Here is a 23,664-nt window from a genome sequence, read left to right as displayed (position 1 = left end):
GTTGGGTGCAGAGATTACTTAAAAATTTTTTAAAACCTTTAAAAAAATGATGTCTAAAGTAACTATCAAAAAGGATGACTACATGAACAAAATTCTGAGAAACAGCAATTTTGTCATTCAGCTTTCTGTTTTATTGCGGATCTTTCAAACAACTCAATTTCTATGGGTGTAAACTAGTAAGGGGGGTGGACAGAGGAGCAAAGAGCATCTGCTCTGTGACAGGTACATACATAAGAGAGGGTCTCTATATACATTATCAAATGTAATCTTTAGAAAGAGCCATGAAAAGAGTGTCTTCTATGTTTTCTGGAGAAAACCCATGCTCAGAGGAATTCAGTAGCTTGCAACAGAGCAGGATTGGAACCTGGGTCCATCTGAGAGTAAACCCATGTCCTTTTCAGTCCCACTTAACCATTGGCCAGCTACTTGTAATTCGGCAGAATTCACCCTGTTGGTTCCAGACAAAGCAGTCTTGAGATTGCTTCTGAGTTCTCTCCCTTACTATGATTGCACTGTATTCACTTCATAGTCAAGGGCACTGACCAAAGAAGATTTCTAATTACATGTCTTGTTTACAAGTAATTTATTAATTAGCCCAGTGCTGGGCATACAATACATACATACTCCAAGATTAATCCTACAAATGTTCATCGACATAGTTTTCAATATATTTTCATAATCATAGTCGCTCATTTAGGCCACCAGTTTTGTGTACGTCAAGGTAACATACGCTTGTTGGAAGACCTCCCTTTTCTTACCATCATGCTGTTAGATCTCTAAGCTTTTACACCGCCAAGTGTTTTGAGGTGACTGCAAACGGAGGCAACTCCTCCCGGAACGAGAGCGCCATCATAAGCATTATAATGGTATCGAGCTTCTTGGGACTGAAGATTCGGGGCCTCTTTTGATTCTATGTCACCGGAGGCAAGGCTCTTAGTATTTCTTCCTGCGTTAATACGGGGGGAAAACAATTATTTTGCCGGCGTCACGAGCCTGTCGTCAGAGTCAGAATCCAAAGAGGGAAAAAGAGTTGGCCTTGAGAGTCCCAACCCCCGAAGAGCAGTGGTTATTTCTAGGTTCCTAGGGCCGCCCGGACCGAGCGGCACAAAGGGCGCGGGGCGGGGTCCCGGGTCGGTCCCGGCCGCTGCCGCCGCCTGGTGCATCTCGGGAAAGGCTCCCGCCCGGGCCGCGCCACCGCGCCAGCTCGAGCGCCCTCGTCTCCCCGGCCCTACCCCAGCGGCTCGCGCCGGACCAGGGCAGAGCGCCGAAGCCGGCCAGCCCGCGGCCGGCCCAAGCTGCCGCGAGTTCCGGGGAGCCTGAGCTCGGCTGCTCCACCGCGGGGGTCTTTGTTCCCGCAGGCGTCTCCGCCCCACCGCTCCCGCCGCAAAACCTGTTGGCGGAGTAGCAACGGCATGTCCCACTTGGAGATGTCCAGTCTGGGGCGCGCTGGAGAGGGGCGGTAATAGAGGTAGCTAGGGTACCCCTATGTTTAGCTAGCGGGGGGAAAGAGGGAAACGCGTCGGGCCCGCCTCCTGCTATTATAGCTCGGAGGCGGGCGGCTCCCTCCTGCGCGGGCAACTCGCGCGGGCTCCGCAGGGCGCGCTGGCGGCAGCGGGGCGGGGCGCGGCGGGCCGGCCCGGGGCCTGCACGTGGTGGGGGTTAGTTCTCCCGGCCCGACCCGGGAGGGCCACCGCTCTCAGGGGGAAGGCCGAATGCTGCCCCCCGCCCCGCTCTTAAGAGACGTTTTACTCCTGGGGGGCCCCGGAACTGCCCGTCTGGAGGACAGGAAGGGAGGGTGCGGCCTGGCGCGAGCATTTTCTCGGCGCGGGGACTTCGGAGTGGGAAGCAGCCGGGCAGGGGAAAGGCGGCGGGGTGCGGAGAGACCCACCCATGGGAGGTAACCCGGTCGGCGGAGCGGGCAGCGGGAAATGGGGGTTGACACGAACCTCCGTCAGCGGGCTGGAGAAAAGTGCAAGACAGGCATCCCAGAGAATGGCTGCCCTGAGGTGCCACGGCCGGCCCCGGTGGTCCCAGACCCGACGGGTGGCGCGCGGGGACACACGTGGCCCGCGGCGCGCCCGGCTCTGTTTACATTCTGCAGCTTCTCCACGTTGTGCTGCCGTCCTCGCCTCCCATTGGCCAGCTCGCCAGCCAAAGCGGCGCTCCTCCCGCGGGGGCGGGCCCTCCTGGTCCCGGCGTCTTTTCCGAAGGAACTGGGTTCCTTGAGACCTTAGCGGGACAGCCACGGTGCGCCGCAGGATGGCCACTTCCTGACTACTCTTATGTTCGCCCGTGCCGCCTCCACCTGGCCGTAGGCCAGGACTGAGCCGCGGCCTGACACGGACGGGGATCCGGGAGTTGAGGGCGGGAGGGAACTGGAAAGCACGGGCGGGAGATGCGGAAGCAGAGCGGCGGGGAGCCAGACCTCGGAGGAGGGAGGAGCCTCTGAGAGACTCCCTCCCGCCTCCGGGCCGCGCAGGCAGGTGAAGTGGAGAACAGGTGAACGCGGACTGAGGGCCTGGACGAGCGGGTCCCGGGCCATCGGGGTGGGCGGGCGCGGACTGAGCAGGGCGCCGCGCACGGGCCTGCGGGGCGGGCGCGCGGGAGAGGGGAGCGCGCAGTCCGGAGGTGTCAGTCTGCGGCGCATGCGTGCAGGGCGGGCCTGGCCCGGCCTATATATTGGGTTGGCGCCGGCGCCAGCTGAGAGCGGAGCGGTAGCGGGTCTAGCGGTGAGGAGGTGCTGGGCGTAGGGCGGAGTGCGGGAGGAAAGAAAGCCCCCGGGGCCGATTCTTCCCGCGGGCGGGAGCTTAAGGGAGGAAAAATGGGAAGGCTGAGAAACAGGCGGCTGGGGGGGATGGGTCCCCGCTTTGCGTCCCTGTCAGGATCCTTGGCAGGGGGCCGGGGAAGCGGCGAGGGTGGAGGGCTGCCCCGAAGGGGGAGGCCACGGAAAATGCCCTCATTCTAGGGGTTTCTCTCTCCCACCCTCGTTAGGGGAGCTCTCCCGCGGGAGAGAGGATGGGGTCTGGGTTCCCTTCACGGGGAGAAGAGCTCCCTGACCAACCCAGTTTCCCCCTTTCTTTAATTCCCTTTCCTTTCACTCCCACCCCCCATCTGGAGTCGGGGTCCCGGTGCCCCTTCAAGCGACAGGCAGGGCCCGGGGGGCTGGGAAGGAGGGAAAGGAGACTGAAGGACGTGACACAAGTCTCCGTTCCCTCCGCCCCCTGCTTCCCCGCCACCGCCGCTCTCCAAATTGGCGCGGAACCGGCTTCTCCACAGCGTTTCGCCTCCACAACCCCCTCTCTCCCCGCGGCTCGTCCAGGACGGAAGGGGGGCCGTGGGGGCGCTGCCCAAGTCCCCGAGGGTTCCGGGAGAGAGGATGGAGGGCGCAGAAAAGACCCATTTGGGGGAGATCTGCCTCCTTGCTGGGGGTGCTTTGTAAATTCTTGAAGACCCTCGCGTCCCGGCAGTACATTCAGTTGAGGAGACGCAGGCATGTGTCCAAAAATTAATACCGTGAGACAACCATTGTCGTGCATAAGACAGCATGGTAAATGGCCCAGGCCATCTCCTGAGGGACTGAGCCGTAACCCCTGCAAGAGCATCTGACTGGCACTTGGGAGAATTTGGGTGACAATGTATTTGACTCTCGTTTTTCCTTTCTCCCCTCCAGAGATTTCACATTCACACACCTGAAAGAAGAGAATGTCAAGACGCAGGTAACATTATTTGTCTTGTAGATAGATATGTTTAAAAGTTAGCTGCTGTGCTTGAAACTCATGACTTACTAAACCGTCTTTAAAAAATTTCACCGTAGTAGCCGTTTACAAGCTAAGCAACAGCCCCAGCCCAGCCAGACGGATTTCCCCCAAGAAGCCCAGATAATTCAGGCCAAGAAGAGAAAAACAGCTCAGGTGAGTTAAGGGAAGAGAGAGAGGAGAGATTAGAAATTCTTTGCTGGGACTTCAGTTTAACAGTGGTCTTTTTTATTTTCCAGGATGTCAAAAAAAGGAAAGAGGAGGTCACCAAGAAACATCAATATGAGATCAGGGTAATGCAGAACTGGGCTGGGTGGGCTTTGGGGAAACGAATGCAGGACAAATAAGAATAGAATTGTGTTATTACTATGCAACAGAAAGATACCTCTGACACTTTTTACTTTGAATGCCCCTAGAGGTCAGCAGGAAGGTGCATATCTTTGGGTGGTTTTTATGTGCCTGAATCCTACTACAGCTGCAGTTAAGTTTGCCTTGAAGCAGCTGGTTCCTCTTTGTAAATCCCTCCCTCTTGGAGTCGCCTGGTGCACCAGGGCCCGCCTAATCTGTCCAATGTACTGCTCTTTGTTCCCTCTCTGACTACAGTGGAGGGTCCTAATAGCTGTTCCTTGGGGCATAAATAGGATGTGAAGTCACTAACAGACTGGCACCCAGCCCTTTGCTACCTATCCTAAGTATGTGTGGTACAGAGAATACTAGAGACAATGGTTCTCTTTGAAACCAGCATTGGTTGGGGAAAGGGTCCTTTAAAAAATATTTAAGTAATTGACTTCAGTTGATTCCGTTTTTAAGGTTTTGCCTTATAGTATTCTGAAGTATGGGAGCAGGCTTAACTGGGGTGGGGGGAGCTTTTTATAAAACAAGGTGCCCTTGCCACTATTGTAAACAGGGAGAATTTGTTTTATAATCTTTTAAGTGATTAGTGTTTGACTACAGATGCATTTTGTTATTACTCCCTTCCCCCAATACCTAATGTATTTCCAGAATTGTATTTTGTTCTCTAAAACATCCCACCTGTTACTATTTAAAGATCGCTATGAACTGTATATCTTATTTCTAAAATACGAATGTCAACTAGATTGCCAGCAGTGGTTAGCGATGGTGTTTGGGGAAAACTATAGACTGTTTAGAGATACTAGCTTCCATTTATGAAAGATCCAAGACAAAAGCTGATTTTCTTTTGCACAAATTTTTGTTTTAAATGACAGAATTGTTGGCCACCTGTATTATCTGGGGGGATCAGTCCTTGTATTATCATTGAAACACCCCACAAAGAAATGGGAACAAGTGACTTCTCCAGATTTACAAATTACAGATTTAAAAATCTTTTTATTAATCCTTCACCTTTGCCTGATTTAAGGTAAGAAAATTTTTTGTAATTTGATATCGAAGATTAAAATTGTACTAAATATATTACACTATTTTGAGTCCTATTTTACCTCCATTATAATGTAGAAAAACATCCAAAAATTGCTTTCTTTACTAATATTTATGCATGTATTGAGAATGGTGATGTTTGCAAAGGATATATGGGTATTTAAAATACTGATTTTTTTATGAAGTAATTTTCATTTACTTGCTGAATACTGTAAGCCTCATTAGAGGCTTTTTAAATGAGGTTTAAATAATTTTTCTAAATTGTTAAGATGGAAATGTACGACATTTTCATTTGCTATATCAACCCTATTTCTTACCAAGCTTAGGAAGATCTATACTCAATTATTTTTTCTAGTTAATATGACTAAGAGGTACAGCTTATACAAAACACATAGCGTAGTATATTTGGCTCTAAGACACACATTAATGGGCAGACACTTAAACTCACCATCCCTCCCCTTCACTATACTCTGTCCCAGCTACCACCACTTTAGGTGAGTCTATTATTGATCTACCTGGAGATGACTGGAACTTGTCTCTACTGGGATCATATGCTTAAATATTTAAATTCTCAGTGTTGCTCCTCAGAAAATATTGTTCTCTTAAATGGGAGGCTTTTATAAATGGGGAAAGCACTCTTGAAAGCCATAGTCTAAGTTCTTACTGTACAATTTCAGGCTTCTGCTTTTTTATGCTAAAGAAATGGTTTCTAAAAGTTAAAGTAGCAATTTTTTCCTAACTTAAAGAGCTTCTCCTTCCAGGTTCTAATTGTATTTCAATGCCTGAAGTTTATTCTTTGTAAAACAGATAGCTTGAATATTATGTAGGTCACATACTCCTCCTTTCTATAGTTGGGGATGTTCAAAGGATGTTTGGCTAAACATGCTAAAAAAAGAGACCAGATACGTTCATGACAAACATTTTGAAGTTCTGCATTCTGACTTGGAACCACAGATGAGGTCAATACTTCTAGACTGGCTTTTAGAGGTATGTTTCATCAATACAAATTTCCTTTGTCTCTGTATAATGGAAAAGTATTTAGATGTACATGTGCTTTCCATGTGCCCTTGGTATTCATTTCCAGCAGCCATCTTTTTGGGGGTACATACTGCAGTTGATGGTACCAAAATGGAAAATGTCTGCTTTGTGAGAATAAAATAGCACAGCCACTGCATCCCATACAACCCAAACCTAATTCAGAATTCCTGGTGTCGGTGGGTACTGCTGTGTACCAGGCACTGGGTACTGAGGAGGATCAAGATGAACAGTATATATAATTGACAAGGTTTTGAATTCTGCTATGCAAGGTGAAGAACCAGGACGAGGCTTCAGGGCCCTCAGAAGTCCTTTTCTGCATCATCAAAATCAAATTATGATTTAGATCCCTGATTTCTAGGTCCTAAATGATAAGGAGGCTTTGAATATCCAGAGGCACTAAGCCCCCTAGGCTTCATGTAGTTTCCCTTTATTACATACCTTTATTCCTTTTCAAAATACACTGTACCATTAATCTACGGGAGTAACAGTGATCTCCAAGTCTCTAAAGATCTGTGCCAGAATGTTCTCTTGTTTAGGCCCATTCCTTTTCTCCGGATAAGAATTCCAACAGTCTCTAAAATTATTGGGAAAATGATTACTTGTGTAAATGAGACTGATTTTCCTCCAGCCCTTGGATATTCGCTCTGTAGTTTCCCTGTGTTTGACAGGGATGATGTTCTCTAAGGGAGAAACACTATAGGCTTTTTGGTGGAATAAGACATGGCAGAGTAGATCTCAGAAGCTATCAGAAAAGTTTTTAAGACTATAAAACAATGTCCTTTTGAGTAAGGTTATCATTTCTTATTCTGACTAAAAGGGAAGGTATTTCAATCATGTGGGTACAAGAAGGTAACTTCTGGAGTGCCTAGTGATCATGGAAGCCACCTAATAAGCACAATTATGTAGAATTTTTTTCCTTTTTATGTTACACTGACTTTTTCTCCAGTAGTGGCCCATCAAACTTATTGCTATTTTCCCTTAAATACGATTATATGCAAAACTGTATAGAATATAATAAATCCAGCAGTGTTAAACTCTAGTTTTTCTTAGTATATCCTTTTAGTCTAGGAATGCAAAGATGGTTCAACATTACCTTAACAGTTTAAATGAGAAATATCATAAAGTCTCAACAGATGTGAAAGACATTTTTTGAAATTGTTTCCATTCATTTCAAAATATGTAGGAAACTAAGATTTCCTTAACACATTGTTTATTAGAAACTCATGTATTTCCATCTCTGTTTTCCTCATCCTCAAAATGGGGATAAAGTTGCTACCTTCTAGAGTTCAGAATTTAAAACTTTCCCTGTAATAAGTATGGAATGACAGATACTGTTTATTATTAATAGTGAAACTTAGGGACATTCCCATTACAGTCAGAAACAAGGGATGAGATCAAGACTGTCTTATCACCAATGTTGTTCATTCAGTTTTCTTCTATAAAAATTCTCAGCCAATGCAGTAAAACATGAAAAATGAAGTTAAAAACATTGAAAGGAACGTTATCATTTTGTAGTTAAATGTCTACCTAGAACAGTGAAGAGAATCATTTGGAGCTATTAGAATTAAAAATATAAACTAAGCATGAAAACTTAACCATTTACCAGCAATAAACAATTAGGAAATTAATAGAAAAAAGTTCTCGTAGTATCAGTATATCTGGGAATAAATTAAGTCCATGTGAAAAAAAAGAGTAGGGACAACTGGGTGGCTCAGTTGGTTAAGAATCTGCCTTCAGCTCAGGTCATGATCCCAGGGTCCTGGGATGAGTCCCACGTCGGGCTCTCTGCTCAGCAGGGAGCCTGCTGCTCCCTCTGCCTGTGCGTGCTCTCTGACATATAAATAAATAAAAGCTTTAAAAATAAATAACTTAAAAAAAAACAAACTAGAAAGCGTAAATGAGGATGGTAATAGATTCTTTTATCCTATATCCTAGTACATGTTAATATCTGCCCCCACCCCAGCCTTAGCTTTGGTATCCTAAAAAGCAAAGTTGGTCTTTTTTTTTTTTTTAATTTTTTTAACTTATTTATTAGAGAGAGAATGAGAGATAGAGAGCACAAGAGGGAAGAGGGTCAGAGGGAGAAGCAGACTCCCTGCTGAGTAGGGAGCCCAATGTGGGACTCGATCCCGGGACTCCAGGATCATGACCTGAGCCGAAGGCTTAACCAACTGAGCCACCCAGGCGCCCCCAAAGTTGGTCTTAAAAGTATTCTAAAGACTGGTATTTTAGGAGAGAACTTTCTACTCTGGAGAAATGCATAGAATATTTAAATGTTTGGATTCTTCTCTAGGTATGTGAAGTATACACACTTCATAGAGAAACATTTTACCTTGCGCAAGACTTTTTTGATAGATTTATGTTGACACAAAAGGATATAAATAAAAATATGCTTCAACTCATTGGAATTACCTCATTATTCATCGCTTCCAAACTTGAGGTAAGTTCTCAAGGTTTATCCATAGATCGATTTACCTCACTTTTTTAAATCAACACATTAATATTCCCACCAAATACAGCTTTTAACATTAACTCTATAGGAAAGATGAGTGGGTGGTCTTTTTTCCCTAAAACATTTTCTGAATATTGATTTGGATGGATAAATATAGTTCCCTTTGTTAGTATCTGAGCCTATTTATAAGCATCTGGTTTAGATTCAGGAAACATCTAGGTGAATTATCCTATGGCTCATTCTGCCAGACAATATACCAGTGTGGTCCCTATACATTAGTATGGCACTTGGATTCAATAGAATGGTCTTTGAAAACTAACTGACCAATCAAATGAAATAAATACTATTCCGGGTTAAAATAATGGTCTGTATCTATATACTGAATGGTCTATATTCTGTATCTGGGTGGTGGTGCCAGGATAGAAAACAACTCTTTTCTTGCCTGAGGTTTTCTTTCACACAATTTCAATCTATTTTTCTTAAACAGTACATTTTGGATATCATACTTTCTTCTGAAATCATTTTGAGGGTAGGAGAGGGACTGTGAATCATGCCTTCATTTAAGTGTATATTTAAATATACACTTTTGAGCATTAAGAGCTATCTCCCAATTCTGCCAAATTTGGTGAATACTTTTGTATTCAGTCTATCCTTACCTGGAATCATGCTGTGTGCTTCAGGTACCTTTCTAGACTGAAATCTTGATTTTTAGCCTGTTCTCATCTGTAGCAGGCCTCTCTTCGACTCTGATCATTCTGTCTATTCTCTGGGCTGTTCAGACAGACCTGTCAGCCAAACTGCAGAACGTATTTGACTTACCATACTTTCATAGTGAAGGAACTGTTTTCAGTAGTTTCTAGACCTTATTTAAAAATAGTGTCTTGTTTTGGTCCGGCCAATATACTAAGCAATCTTAAAACAAGTTTGGCTTTTTATTTTTTAACTGAAATATTTTAAGATATTCTAGTTGTTTATTTTAAGATTTTATTTATTTGAGAGAGCGAGAATGAGAGAGAGCGAGCACATGAGAGGGGGGAGGGTCAGAGAGAGAAGCAGACTCCCTGCTGAGCAGCAGGGAGCCCGATGCGGGACTCGATCCCGGGACTCCAAGATCATGACCTGAGCTGAAGGCAGTCACTTAACCAACTGAGCCACCCAGGCACCCTTATTTATTTATTTGACAGAGAGATAGCACAAGTAGGCAGAGGGAGAGGGAGAAGCAGGCTCTCCACTGAGCAGGGAGCCCGATGCGGGGCTCGATACCAGGACCCCAGGATCATGACCTGAGCTAAAGGCAGCCGCTTAACCTACTGAGCCACCCAGGCACCCCATTCTGGTTATTAACTGGAAATCAAGATCAAGTCTATGAAAATAAGTCTCAGGGTAGTTAGCTAATTTAGACTCCTGCATCCTTGAAAAATATCTTGTTACTAAGACATATAATCACTTCATGAAGCTGTCCTTAAAAATGAAGACTGTATGTGGTTTCTGTGTAACTTTTTAAATCTCAATCTCAACTGTGCTTATTTTTTTAAATCCATTTTAAAGGAAATATATGCTCCTAAGCTCCAAGAATTTGCTTATGTCACTGATGGTGCCTGCAGTGAAGAGGATATTTTAAGAATGGAACTTATTATATTAAAGGTAATAAATTATGTCTAGTTGCAATTAGTGACTTAGTGATTACTACTGAATCTGAAAGACCACAATGTAAATAGTCAAAACAGGTTTCATTAAGCATTAGGATCCAGTTCAAAGAGGCTAATGCATCAAAATACTGACAATGGTATGGATGGAGGGGAATTTACTGAACCTGTAGACTCTTCTTTTTCTGTCTTTGAAGTTTTATTGAAAATATATTACTTTCTTAATTTTAAAGTGATTAAGGACAATGCTTTGAAAAGTATAATTAGCATAGCATGTGTATATATAAATGAATTCCAACAGTGACTCTCAAATTTTAGTTCTGATATTCTCCTTCTTTCAACAGATAATGAGAATTATTTGCCTTTTTTTTCTTTCTATACACAAAAAAGGCTATTAACAGAAGCATGGATAAGAGAAGCACAAAGGTGTTTAATCAGGCTCTGAATTAAAGGCTGAATGTTAGCTACTAGAAAGTATGTTATTTGAACACCATGAGTTTTTATATAGGACACACAAAGGACTTTTTATAGATTTATCTAAACTATATGTATTACAGATTACAATCTATAAACGTTTATATTCATAACTCTGTTAAATATCAAGTGCCCAGAAAGATCCCATTCTAATAATAAACTTACTCAAATTCAGGCTTGAAGCAAGCACAGCATAAGGGGTATGTAAAGAGGAGATGGAATTTTCTGTAACACTGTTCTCACCTAACTATTTTAGACTGCTTGTAAATGGTCAAGTCCCAGGGCTTCACGGAGGAGAGGGTATCATAAATCAGGATTTGTCTTTTTTGTTCTGAACTTTTAAATTTGATGAGAAGCCATCAAAGATCATGAAAAGAAAAAGTCTAGAATCAGTTCTTGAAAGATCTGAATGGAATTAGCTTTGGTCACTGAATACAATTTTACAAAGGCAGTTTCAACAAATAAAAATAGATGTAGAAGACCAGGGGCTGCAAGAAATGAGAAAAGGAGGAATGAATACTAGGCTCAATGAGCTTTCTAAATAAAGACTAGATAATAATAAAGGGGCCTATATTAAGCACCTTTACATGCTGAAGTATCTCTAAATATTTTTAATAAAAATAAGGGTAAGAATAAAATTCCTAAGAAGAGGGGCGCCTGGGTGGCTCAGTCGTTAAGCATCTGCCTTCGGCTCAGGTCATGATCCCAGGGTCCTGGGATCGAGCCCCACATTGGGCTCCCGGCTCAGCGGGAAGCCTGCTTCTCCCTCTCCCGCTCCCCCACTATGTTCCCTCTCGCTGTCAAATAAAAATCCTACAAAGAAAAAATTCCTAGGAAGAAATAAACCTAAAGCAGAAAGCTTTTAAATGACTAGTAAAATAGCTATGTATAAGAGTGTATATTATATCTACATTTATTAACAGGTATTTTAATTCCATTAACAGGCTTTAAAATGGGAACTCTGTCCTGTAACAGTCATCTCCTGGCTAAATCTCTTCCTTCAAGTTGATGCTCTTAAAGATACTCCTAAAGTTCTTCTACCTCAATATTCTCAGGAAAAGTTCATTCAAATAGCTCAGGTACTTTCACTGACTGTATGCTAATGTTGTTTTATTATAGCTGTTTAGTGCATTTCTAGTCTTAAATAAGCTATACAACAAAAAGCATAATTCACTCCTTAGTTGACGAGAACAAAACTGCTGATGCATAAAATTGTTCTCAACATTTATGTTGCTTAATAATTTTAGAAGACAAACTTTTTAAACTTTTGAGTTCAAATGTATTACGAATACTTTTCATTCTTTGAGTCTAAAATAGAGTTAAATACTTTTGGTATATAAAATGGAAAAAGGCATTTAGCCAGTTGTCTTTAGTATGGTATGAAACTATATGATTATCTTATTCTCCTATCTGAATACACAGGGTACCTATTTTGTACATTAGAATTAAGATTAGTTATTTATTAAAAATTTGGTTCAAATTACGCTTTCCTAGACCAGCATAACAAATGTTCTTTCCTGCCTGCTTCTCATAAGTATCTTAAAGACTATTGTAACTGCCATATATAAGTGAGGAAAATCTATGTTCTAATTCTGTATAGGATATGAAAAGCTTACATATGGAATTGAAGGAACTACAGTATATTGGGATGGGTTTTAAATAACCTAGGTTGAAATTTAGTTGTATTTTAAATCTAGTCAACACATTATGAACACTAAAACTGAATTACCAGTAAAATATTAGAATTGGTTCATTTTATAAAACTTTCTAATGAAGACTTTTTCTGTCAATTCCCAGCATTCCAAATTATTTTACGCAGCTATACCCTTTTCGTAGAGAACAAACATTTGATAAGCTGGTAATTACTGTGTCTACACTGTTTATTTCCAAGTCTTCTCACGTTTCTATCTTCTGGACCAATGTGAGCAAACAATTTTATTCCACTGGACAGGTATCACCTTAGGTCTCTGAAATCTAGCCCCTTTACACCATTCTGCTCTTTGTGCAGCTCTTCGTACCTGGATTATAATCTGCCTTTTAACTAATCTGTTTAGACTACAGTGAAGCAGATACACAGAAGGGAACGTGTTTCTAAACGATCATTCTTAAAATGTATCTTTCCTGATTTAAAATCCTCCAGTAATTTCAGTAATCAGAACTAAAATTCTTAATGACACTTTATGATCTAACCTAGGCTAATCTATGATCTAATCTGTCCCTCTCCAGTTACTACCCGCCCCCCCAAATAAGGAAATGAAGGAATTCCTTTGTTCTGAACTAGGAGTTCCAAGGGAAAGGAATACCTTCTCATTTATCTTTGCAAGTGCTGTTCCCTATACGTAGAATACTCTACTTCCCAATCTTCCTAGCTACCTTATCTTTTAAGATTTAAGCAGCACAAGTCTTCCCCACTCTGGATGAGGTGCCCTTCCTACTACTACATATCACACTGCATCCTAACAGTCCTTGTCTATTCACTTCCTAACTAACTCAAGCCACCACTCTCAAGGAAATTATGTTTGGATCCCTATAGTTTTAGCAATTCTTAGCATATGGGTCCACATAAGTACTCTAAAATTGTAGCTGACTGATCTTTAGTAGCAACATGTATCACTCATCTTTTCTCTTAAATATGTGTACTTTTGCTTTTTCCTTTGCTAGCTTTTAGATCTGTGTATTCTAGCCATCGATTCATTAGAGTTCCAGTACAGAATATTGGCTGCCGCTGCCTTGTGCCATTTTACCTCTATTGAAGTGGTTAAGAAAGCCTCAGGTAAAGCACTATATTTTATCTTCTTACATGTCCACTTTTAAAGGGACTTTTATCAACTTTAGCTTCCTATAAAATGGAAGAAAATTAGCCATTACCTTCCCTTTTGGTTAGAAGTACTTTCTAATCTTCAATATATATCCATAAACAAAAAAAAGTCAAATGGAATTTATATCCATTTGAAGTCAGTCAACATGGATATTAGCTCTGCTTTAAGAGTTCTTTGGGTTTTGACAATTTGTTTCATATGTAGAAGGTATTGGTTAAGAAGCTCTAAAGTCTTTGAGGCACCTGGGTAGCTCAGTTGGTTAAACGTCCGACTCTTGGTTTTGGCTCAGGTCATATCTCACGTCCTTGGGACAGAGTCCTGTTTTTCTGCACTCAGTAGGGAATCTGCTCCTCTACCCCTCCCCTTTGCTCATGTGCTCTTTCTCAAATGAATAAATCCTTTAAAAAGGGGGGGGGGCCTCTAAGTAATTTTCTCCCTCAAAACGGTCACATTATTAAAAGGCCAAAAATCAGGGCGCCTGGGTGGCTCAATCGGTTAAGCGTCTGACTCTCTTGATTTCAGCTCAGGATCTTGGGTGGTGGGGATCAAGCCCCATGCTGGGCTCTGCTCCTCCCCTGGCTATCATGTGCGCTCTAATAAATTAAAACAAAAAAAAAGGCCAAAATCAAGTTCCAATAAGTTAAAGCAGATTAGCACTCTCAAACTATGTTTAAAGACAGTTTCTGATGGAACCTTCACATTTTCCTAATTTTCCTCTGTCTAGGTTTGGAATGGGACAGCATTTCTGAATGTGTAGACTGGATGGTGCCTTTTGTCAGCGTAGTAAAAAGTACTAGTCCTGTGAAGCTGAAAATTTTTAAGAAGATTTCTATGGAAGACAGACACAATATCCAGACACATACAAATTATCTGGCTATGCTGGTATGTTTCTTGTGGGGCTTCTTGGTTTTTTATCTAGTAAGTCACTGAAACTGATAGTAAGGATACTAGAAATACCTCAGGGCAGTGATTTAAGCTACTAGGGGGTAGAAAGTTCTAATGGGCACACTAATGTCAAAGCAAGATTTGTGGAGTGTCTCAAGATCAATGCCAATAGTCCAGGTAAGAGTTTTTAAAAATACAGTTGTAGGCAGTTCAAACTGCTGAATCTCTAAAATGTGACTAGTCATGCTTGCAAAAACAGAGACCACTACATGAGGCCTAAGTAGTCTCAAATGAATACCCAAAAAATCTGGTTTGACGTTAACTCTGTCAATGCTTTATCTTACCTGTTATTGTCCGCATGATTTCTTCACCCCTATAGGATGAAGTGAATTACGTAAACACCTTCAGAAAGGAGGGACAGCTGTCACCAGTGTGTAGTGGAGGAATTATGACACCACCGAAAAGCACTGAGAAACCACCAGGAAAACACTGAGGAAGTTAACTAAGCAAACAAGCTGGAGCTGACTGAGTATTGGGTAGAATTTCACAGAACTGAACTACTAAAGTTTTCAGAAAAGTAGTGCTATGACTGCCCTAGCCAATTCAGAAGTTTCACTGCCATTCTTTGAATTTAAAAAAACTACTTAAAATTGGCATTAAGGAAGAAATTCCTAGGTTAGCTGTTTGTTTAAACAAACAGCAGGATTGTTTACAAAGATTTCACTCCCAAAGTGACTGGATAGAAGCCAGCCACAATTTATGCCATAACAATTTTTTTTGATCCAGTGTTACTATGTTTATCTTGATAAACTGAGAATTTTATCATTGGCGTTTTAGACTATATAAGTACTACCTTAAAGGGGACATTGAGTAATACAATACTTTGAATCTAGTTTATAGATTCTCAAAATTCATATTCTTGACTAGTGCAATTTGGTTTTTGAAAATAAAATTTAAACTTGTTTACAAAAGGTTTAGTTTTATAATAAGGTGACTAATTTATCTATAGCTGCCGTAGCAAGCTATTATAAAACTTGAATTTTTATAAATGGTGAACTTTAATCTGTTTTTTAACTGATACATTTGCCTTGCCATGGCATTTTTTAACCAGTATGGCTTAGATGAACAAAAAGGGGGAATACCAAAGAAATTTTAAACAAGATAAATGTTGTAGCTCCTACTTTGGGCTTTGACACAAAGGTTGCTTTATAATAACTTTTCGTACATCACAATTTAAGTGAAGAAGTACCCTTTCAACCTATTTATATGAGAAAGTCACTTTATTAACTCCCAAGATATCCCTAAGGACTTTTTCTTAATTTAGTGTGACTAAGACTATTTATGTTTGCAAAACTATTAAGGTCCTTTTTTAATTCCTACATTATGAGTTAAGGACAGTGTCAAAAGTGATAAAGCTTAACACTTGACCTAAACTTCTATTTTCATAAGGCAGAAAAGTAGTAAATGTATACTGACTCCTAGATTATTTATTAAAAACAAACAAAAAAAACCTGACATAAGAACTTGCTGTATATAGACTAGCTACTTCTACATATTTTTAAAAAAGAACAAAACAAAATTTCAGCCTCAAGAGTGGGCCTAATTGAAAATAAATTATACTAAGTTGCTAGTTTATTCTGTTACTGGACACGTGACTCTTCCTTTGAAGAAATTATAAATTTAAGCTATGGTTATGGTATGAAGTCTTCTGTATAGTTGTTTTTCAACTGTTTCAGTATTGTCTGAAAAGAAAACACCACTAAATGTGTACATATGTATTATATAATCTAATACTGTTTATTTTTAGCCCATTGTTTAAAAAATAAAAGTTAAAAAATTTTAACTAACTGCTTAAAAGTAAAGTTTTGCCATTGCTTGGAGGAACTTTTTTTTCCTTCTCTGCGCTGCCAGCTGTAACACTTCTTCTGGGTTGCTTGCGTTCAATTCTGTCTGGCCGATGGCTTTGATCTTCCAAAACAAGAAAGTGATGTTATTACAGGTGTGGTCAAAGATAAAGTCTTGCTAGTACACATAATATAAAACTACCTACATGCTAACAATTTAATGAGTAGCTGAACTTAATTATAAATGTTAAGAGGTATGGAAGAAACTAACAAAGACAGACTAGAGCCACTCTTAAAAAAATTAAATCAGATGCTAAGCCATCGTTTATGGAATTACAGTAGGTCCCCCTTATATGAAGGCAACCATGGTCCAGAAGCTGATGATCCTCCTCCTGACATAACTTAGAAAGTCAACAGTAGGGGGCCCTGGGTGGCTCAGTCGGTTAGGCATCTGCCTTCGGCTCAGGTCATGATCCCAGGGTCCTAGATCAAGGCCCGCCATCGGGCTCCCTGCTCTTGCTCATGCGCGCACGCTCGCTCGCTCTCTCTCTCTCCTCCCCCTCAAATAAATAAAATCTTAAAAAAAAAAAAAAGTCAACAGTGACCTAATGTTATACCACAACGCCTACATCATTCACCTCACAAGGGTGAGTACAATACAGTTAAGATACTTGGAGAGAAAGACTATACTCACATAACTTATCACAGTACATTGTTAAAACTGCTCTACCATAGGTATGCATACACAGCGTTTAGTACTAGCCATGATTTCAGGCATCCACCAGGCGTCTTGGAACTTATCCCCTGTGGAAAAGGGGGAGACGACTACTCTACCTACAGTAACATTAATTCATATAAGTCTGACTAAAAATACCAGTAAATAAACTCTGCATGTCATTTGACACATTTTTACAGTCAAATTAGGGCTCCAACAATATAGTGTGAAAAATCAAAATTCATGTTTCAGGAAAGGCTTCACTTTTTTAAGGTGCAAAAACAGTTGTTCAGCACTATAACAGCATATAGTAATTCATTTCTTTCATGATTAGAAATACCTCAGCTTACTAAAAATCCATAGTTCTCTGCCAAGGAGCATTTTGTGAGAACATATTTTACGATCTTCGAAATACCTTTACCTACACCTTTAGATTAAAAAAAGAAACCCAATTAGAACATCTTTAGGGGCGCCTGGGTGGCTCAGTTGTTAAGCGTCTGCCTTCGGCTCAGGTCACAGTCCCAGGGTCCTGGGATCGAGCCCCACATCGGGCTCCCTGCTCGGGGGGGAAGCCTGCTTCTCCCTCTCCCACCCTCCTGCTTGTGTTCGCTCTCTCGCCGTGTCTCTGTCAAATAAATGAATAAGACCTTAAAAAAAAAAAAACTTTAAACAACAAAGACTATTCTGATGCGTAGCTTTTAGGGTGATAGTAGACTATTCAGAAATGATCACGAGAGACTAGGAAGAATTGCTGGAGGATAACCATTTCCATATGACGGAATGCATGTGGAAAAACATGGTCTTAGGGTATAACTAGAGAATTATTTCCAACAAACAAAATACCACAAAGATGACTGGCTATAAAGGTCCAAAGTAAAGACAAATTGGGATAGACCAGAGATTTGAGAGAAGTAATGTACTCTGTGAGTAGTAGTCAAAACCATAAGTGGATGCAATTACCTAGGGAGGATGTAGGGCAATCAAGATAACGGAGGGACTAACTTTCTGGGGAAACCAAGGTTAAGGGGTAGACAGAGGGAGATACCCACACAGAAGAAAAGTAACAGTGAAAAGAAAAAATGTCAGGAACGACAAAGGAATAAAGATTTTAAGAAGTGAGATGTAAACAAAAGGGTAAGGACTGAAGAGTATCCACTGGCTTTGACATTGGGTGACCCTTGAGATAACAGGAGTGCTGATGGCAGAAGTCAAATTACACTGGGTCAAAGAGCCTCAAAAAACGAGGCAGAGAAGGCGAAGAGGGAGGCAGAGGCACAGTCAAGGATGAAACAGTTTATAAGCCATGGGAGAGGTTGACAATACAGGAGCGGAGACAGCTCATTAAAGGTCACTGGAGAGAGAGAATCATGCCTTCATCAAGAAGTAACATAACTTCTTACTAAGAGTGTACTGTGAGCATAGTTACAGATTTTAAAGATGGGTAGGAGGGATTTGGCCACAATTCCCCAAACTACAATTCCCATGTGGAGGTCAGTCCTTTTTCTGGTCTAAACACAGGCAAGGAAGTACAGAATAGGGCGAGAAAGGACAGGGGACTCGACAGAAGGCAAGTCGAAAACAGTCCCTGAAGAAGCAGACCCCTGACTGCTGGCCGCAACCTAAGAAGTGAGGGGCCAGCTACGGCTGGAGACCATGGTTTGGTAGCGGCTCACCAGTTTATATGGTTGCACGATTTTTTTCCAACCAGACTCTGGCTCAGGAAAAAAAAAGCATAAAATTTTTGAAAAGGGATTTTTCCAGGTGAAGTGAAGGACAAAAAAAGCAAAGATGCTATAAATATTGATCAAAGGGTAGTTCTGACCGTCAGCCATAGACAAGCAGGGGTTCCCCAATCTGGTTTGTCATCAGAACTATCTGGGAAACTTAAAATGTGGATTCCAGGACCTCATCTCAGACCAACTGAATCAGTATCTCTGATAGCACACAGATTGGTATTGGCTGTACTAAAGTGAGTAGAAAAGGAAGGGAAGCTGGGAAGGGGCTGACAGGAAAAACTGGTCTTGAACCTGAACATCTCACTGACAATGAGGAACATGGGAGCCAGGAAGTAAGAGAGGGATAGATTACTGGCAGAGAGATCTTAGGTATAACAACTGACAATAAGGCGTGGCTATGGGTGTGGGTGGCTGATGCAGAGTAAAGGTAACAATGGAACTTGTAAAGCTAGGGGAACTGGGTAAACTGATCACATATTTTGATGCAAGTAGAGAAATAACCACTAGTTTGGTTAGATGAGCTCGTCAGGAGATAGATGTAAAACTTTTAAAGAGAAAGGGTGTAAAATGGTTACAAGTAAATATGGTTTAGAAATAGCACTGAGGAAGTAACAATTTCAGTACTGCCTTCCAGCCCTGGATAAACCGGAAATGGAGAAAGAGTTGCCTCCAATCAAGTACAGCTAGCCTCATGTTCTCTTTCCTTTCATTTTTAAAAAAAGATACTATAATCATTTTCCTCTAAATAATGGTCATACAATTTAGTCCAAGTAGAGAGCTTTAAAAGACACACAACAGCACATAATTTTGTTAATATGGATGAAAGAGCAAAGAGAAAATATCTATGGTGATAATGATGCAAAATGCCAGGCAAGTAAAAAAGGCCATAAATTTATATCTGGCTTAGACGTCAAATTTTTAAATAATCTATTCAATTACCGAGCATCTATATTGAGCCAGGCACCACTCTAGGTACCAGCTATGACAAAACCAAGTCCCTTCTGTGGGGAAATAGGAAGGGGAAGAGGGAGATAGAGGCACAATATACAGTAAATATACCCTCTGTCAGATGTAGGTGAGTATAATGGAAGAAAATTTCAAAAGGGAAATGAGAAGGAGTGTGTTGGAGGGAAAAGGATGGAGAAAGACACTGGATTTTATACGATGCCCAGGAGATGATCACTAAGAAGACAGGTGAGGAGACCTAAGGGAAGTTAAGAAATGTTTCTAGAAAATAAAACTTAAAAGGCTCTTCAGTGGTGAATATTTTCAGCATGTTCAAAGAACAGCTAATGGTGCAGCAGGAGTTAGCAAGGGAGAAAATCGAATGGATGGTTACAGGTCAAGTCATCTGCAGCCTTGTAGGCCATTATAAGGACTCTGACACTGCATGAGATGGGAAACCATTTACAGGTTTAGAGCAGAGAGAGGATATGATCTAACATTTTAATATAAAATAAACTGGAGGCGGGGCGCCTGGGCGGCTCAGTCGTTAAGCGTCTGCCTTCGGCTCAGGTCATGATCCCAGGGTCCTGGGATCGAGCCCCACATCGGGCTCCCTGCTCAGCGGGGAGTCTGCTTCTCCCTCTCCCACTCCCTCTGCTTGTGTCCCCTCCCTCACTGTGTCTCTGTCAAATAAATAAATAAAATGTTTAAAAAAAAATAAATAAACTGGAGGTAAAAGCTCTAAAGTCAATATAGGACCTGTTAAAAGTAAACACGGGTAACCAAATTCTGGCAATAACTAGGCACACAAAATCTTTTTTTGTTGCTCCAAATCTTAACAATGGTTTAATACCAGAGAAATTAAGTATGTCACTGAAGAAAGGCATAAGGTAACTTACTGCAATTTGTCTTTTATCTGTTTCTCCTCTTTTATGATGAAGATCTAAACAAATCAGTTAAGAATAATAAATCTGATATTATTAAATACCATGACAGAATCTCAATTGTTCAACTTTGATTTAGGAAATACACAGTATTTTTTTAATTTACAGAAATGAACCGTTCTAATATCACATATATTGATGAAAGGATACAAGTCAAGTATTCCAAAATGGTAACATCCCATATGTAGTCATAGTAGGAGTCCATAGCATCATGACTGAAAAACAGAATTTAGTTACTTTCTCGTTCTTAAGCAGAAAAATTTCAGCTTCATTTTAAAAATCATCCATACCTGTTTTGTTCCTGCAATGATTTAAAAGCTGTCTTGTAGTCAATTTCTCTGAGGAACTGACATAAAATTGCCACCTACATAAACAAAGATTTGAAAATGGTTTCATGTAATCAGTGTCAACAATGACTCTTTGGGAGGGTGAATTTTAAGTTTATTTCTTTTTTTTAAATAATCTCTACACCCAATGTGGGGTTTGAACTCACGACCCCAAGATCAAGAGTTGCATGCCCCTCCAACTGAGCCAGCCAGGTGCCCCCAGGAGAGGTAATTTTTAATGATTCTTGTATCAAGAATATATTAAAAAAAAATAAAAAAAAAGAATATATTAAAGAGGGCTTGCAGATCAAAGCGAGTGGATCTAGCTCATATTTATGGATTCCATCTAATTTTAATTGCAAAAACCTTTACACAAGAATCTGTCTGCCCAGGGTGCCTGGGTGGCTCACGAGGTTAAGCGTCTGCCTTTGGGTCAGGTCATGATCTCAGGGTCCTGGGATTGATCCCCAAATTGGGCTCCCTGTTCAGTGGGGAGCCTGCTTCTCCCTCTCTGTCTGCTGCTCCCCCTGCTTGTATGTGCACATGCACGCTCTTGAGCAAGCTCTCTCTCTCGTACGAGCTCTCAAATAAAATCTTTAAAAAATCTGTCCATTTAATGAATGACCTAAAAAAACTGGCAAAAGCCAGTTCAGCAAAGTGAAAGGAATGGAAAACTGCCAAACAAAAGTATTACATAATGACTTTCAAGGACATACAGAACATGCAATTAGACCTGTCACAGCTAGTCCATTCCTCCACCCCCTCAGTCTCTGGCAACCACTAATCTACATTCTGACTACAGATTCGCCTATCCTGGACATTTCATATGAATGAAATCATAATACAAAGCCATGTGTATGTGGCTTTTTTTCACTCAACATAATACTTCTAAGATTCACCCCTGTCGCAGCACATCTCAGCCCTTCATTCGCTTTTATGGCTAAATGATATTCTACTGTATGATCTACCAAATTTTACTTATCCATTCACCAACTGCTGGACATCTGGGTTGTTTCTACTTTTTAGCTATTACAAATAATGCTACTATGCACATTCATGTACAAATTTTTCTGTGGACAGGTTTTCAATTTTCTTGGTTACAAACCTAAGAACTGATTTGCTAGGTCACATTGGTAATTTTATGCTTAAATTTTTTGAGGAACTGCCAAGTTGTTTTCCAAAGGAGTTCCCCATTTTATATTTCTACCAGCAATGAGGGTTATAATTTCTCCACACCTTCACCAACACTAGTTACTGTGTTTCAATTATAGCCATTCTACAGAATATGAAGGGCTATCTCACTGCTACATTGATTTGTATTTCCTTAGTTGACTAATGTACATATCCATTCTTAAATATATACCAAAAAAAAACCAAACTTGAAAACGCAAAGACCAATGTTTTCTAATTCATACTTTCATTTTAGTTAAAATTTACTAAAAAAAAAAATTGAAAGAATATACCAAATTCTAAACACCATCAACTTTATGATACAGAAAATAAAGGCTACTTCCCAGTCCAATGCTTTTTATTTATGGTAAACTCTAACACACATGAAAATAAACCAACAACATAATATCATAAACTAACCTGTGTGTGGCAATTCAGCAAAGAACAGCATTTTATCATTCGTTTTATTACCTACAAAAATAAATTGATTACTTTTAAAAACTAGTTAACATCAATTGTAACCCATTTACCTGATGTGGAATGTCAACAGTGGCAAAAACTGTGTGTATGTGGAAATGGTGGGTACATGAGACCTCTATTTTCTGCTCAATTTTGCTGTGAGTCTAAAACTGCTCTAAATGGAAATTTTAATTAAAAATAGCTAGTTACTAAAAAATTTAAGATCTCATTTCAAAAGTCATTAATTATTAAAGTACTGAAAAATACCATTTAGTAAATTATGATATTGGAGGCCTACACCAGAGGAAAGAGCAATACATATAGAAAGAAAATGAAATAAATTTGAGATTTAAGAGATAGAATCAGTAAGTCTTGAAGGCTGACTGGATTTCGGTGGGAGCGTCGGTAGAGGACACTCAGGATTTGGGCCTGGTCAACTCAAATGGTTGAACAAAGGTGTTTGGTATTTTGGTATTTTATTTTTTTTGTGGAAAAAGGTCATGAGGAGGGGGTCTGTAAGGTATGATGCTGAAATCAGTTTTGGACAGGTTGAGTTTTAAGTGTTTTGGGAAATCAGCAATGATCTTTGGGCCTGGAAACATAGAGAGGAATTGCGTCGTCTAGAGCATTCAATTTGGGAGTTACCAAGTTACCACCACATACATGGAAAGAAATAAACTCACCAAAAAGGGCCCTGGAAAAAACAAAGCGTAAACGTAGCCAAGAAAGAGAGCCCACAGAAACAGCTTACCTGGTCTGTATATACATCAGGGGGCACAGCCTTATTGAAGAAATCAGAACACACAGCTCCTGCTTGCAGGTAATAGTGGAGAGCTGCTGAATACTGATTTGTTGCTAAAGAAGAAAACAGAAGTAAAGAATTACCTATCATTAAACATAACAGGTGAAAAAACAGACAAGGCCTCTTTTGTGAAGAGTCGGGTCGGGTATTATTACTTCCTGAGTTGACAAAAGCAGATTCAAACCACAGGGCTAGGGAGAACACTTATCCAGGAACGAACGAACGAACGAACGAACACACACACACACACACACACACA

At 40.8% G+C, this 23,664-nt stretch overlaps 3 protein-coding genes across 8 annotated transcripts in view; 1 reads left to right on the top strand and 2 right to left on the bottom strand.

Annotated features, from left to right (window-relative positions):
- Window positions 1-121: 121 nt before the first annotated feature.
- On the bottom strand, window positions 122-3,494 carry LOC141372709 (uncharacterized). The gene is made up of 3 exons (XM_073892669.1): window positions 3,105-3,494; window positions 1,889-2,672; window positions 122-946 (listed from the first exon to the last, which is right to left on the bottom strand). The coding sequence occupies exons 1-3, from the start codon at window positions 3,492-3,494 to the stop codon at window positions 777-779; spliced, it is 1,344 nt and encodes a 447-aa protein (XP_073748770.1). The 3' UTR covers window positions 122-776.
- On the top strand, window positions 1,110-16,236 carry CCNE2 (cyclin E2). 6 transcript variants are annotated; one of them, XM_073892983.1, is made up of 12 exons: window positions 1,110-1,468; window positions 3,671-3,716; window positions 3,815-3,911; window positions 3,995-4,048; window positions 4,982-5,133; window positions 6,002-6,137; window positions 8,482-8,628; window positions 10,189-10,284; window positions 11,705-11,839; window positions 13,422-13,533; window positions 14,304-14,461; window positions 14,844-16,235. In XM_073892983.1, the coding sequence occupies exons 2-12, from the start codon at window positions 3,703-3,705 to the stop codon at window positions 14,955-14,957; spliced, it is 1,215 nt and encodes a 404-aa protein (XP_073749084.1). In that variant the 5' UTR covers window positions 1,110-1,468; window positions 3,671-3,702; the 3' UTR covers window positions 14,958-16,235. The 6 variants fall into 6 exon arrangements, with proteins under 6 accessions (XP_073749084.1, XP_073749087.1, XP_025726636.1 ...); XM_073892986.1 differs by lacking the exon at window positions 1,110-1,468 and adding an exon at window positions 2,372-2,483; XM_025870851.2 differs by lacking the exon at window positions 1,110-1,468 and adding an exon at window positions 2,385-2,499.
- Window positions 16,237-16,240: 4 nt separating this feature from the next.
- INTS8 (integrator complex subunit 8) overlaps window positions 16,241-23,664 on the bottom strand; it is a 51,467-nt gene continuing 44,043 nt past the window's right edge. The window contains exons 22-27 of the mRNA XM_025870849.2: window positions 23,355-23,458; window positions 22,565-22,615; window positions 20,939-21,012; window positions 20,799-20,863; window positions 20,604-20,647; window positions 16,241-16,432 (exon numbers count right to left, since the gene is read on the bottom strand). Coding sequence (XP_025726634.1) covers window positions 16,316-16,432; window positions 20,604-20,647; window positions 20,799-20,863; window positions 20,939-21,012; window positions 22,565-22,615; window positions 23,355-23,458 — 455 coding nt within the window. The 3' untranslated portion in view covers window positions 16,241-16,315. The remainder of the gene's footprint in view (window positions 16,433-20,603; window positions 20,648-20,798; window positions 20,864-20,938; window positions 21,013-22,564; window positions 22,616-23,354; window positions 23,459-23,664) is intronic.

Source organism: Callorhinus ursinus, unplaced genomic scaffold, assembly GCF_003265705.2.
Source record: "Callorhinus ursinus isolate GAN/ISIS: 27379988/994484 unplaced genomic scaffold, GSC_fseal_2.0 scaffold5, whole genome shotgun sequence".
Classification (NCBI taxonomy): Eukaryota; Metazoa; Chordata; class Mammalia; order Carnivora; family Otariidae; genus Callorhinus; species Callorhinus ursinus.
This window is presented reverse-complemented; position numbering and strand designations above follow the sequence as displayed.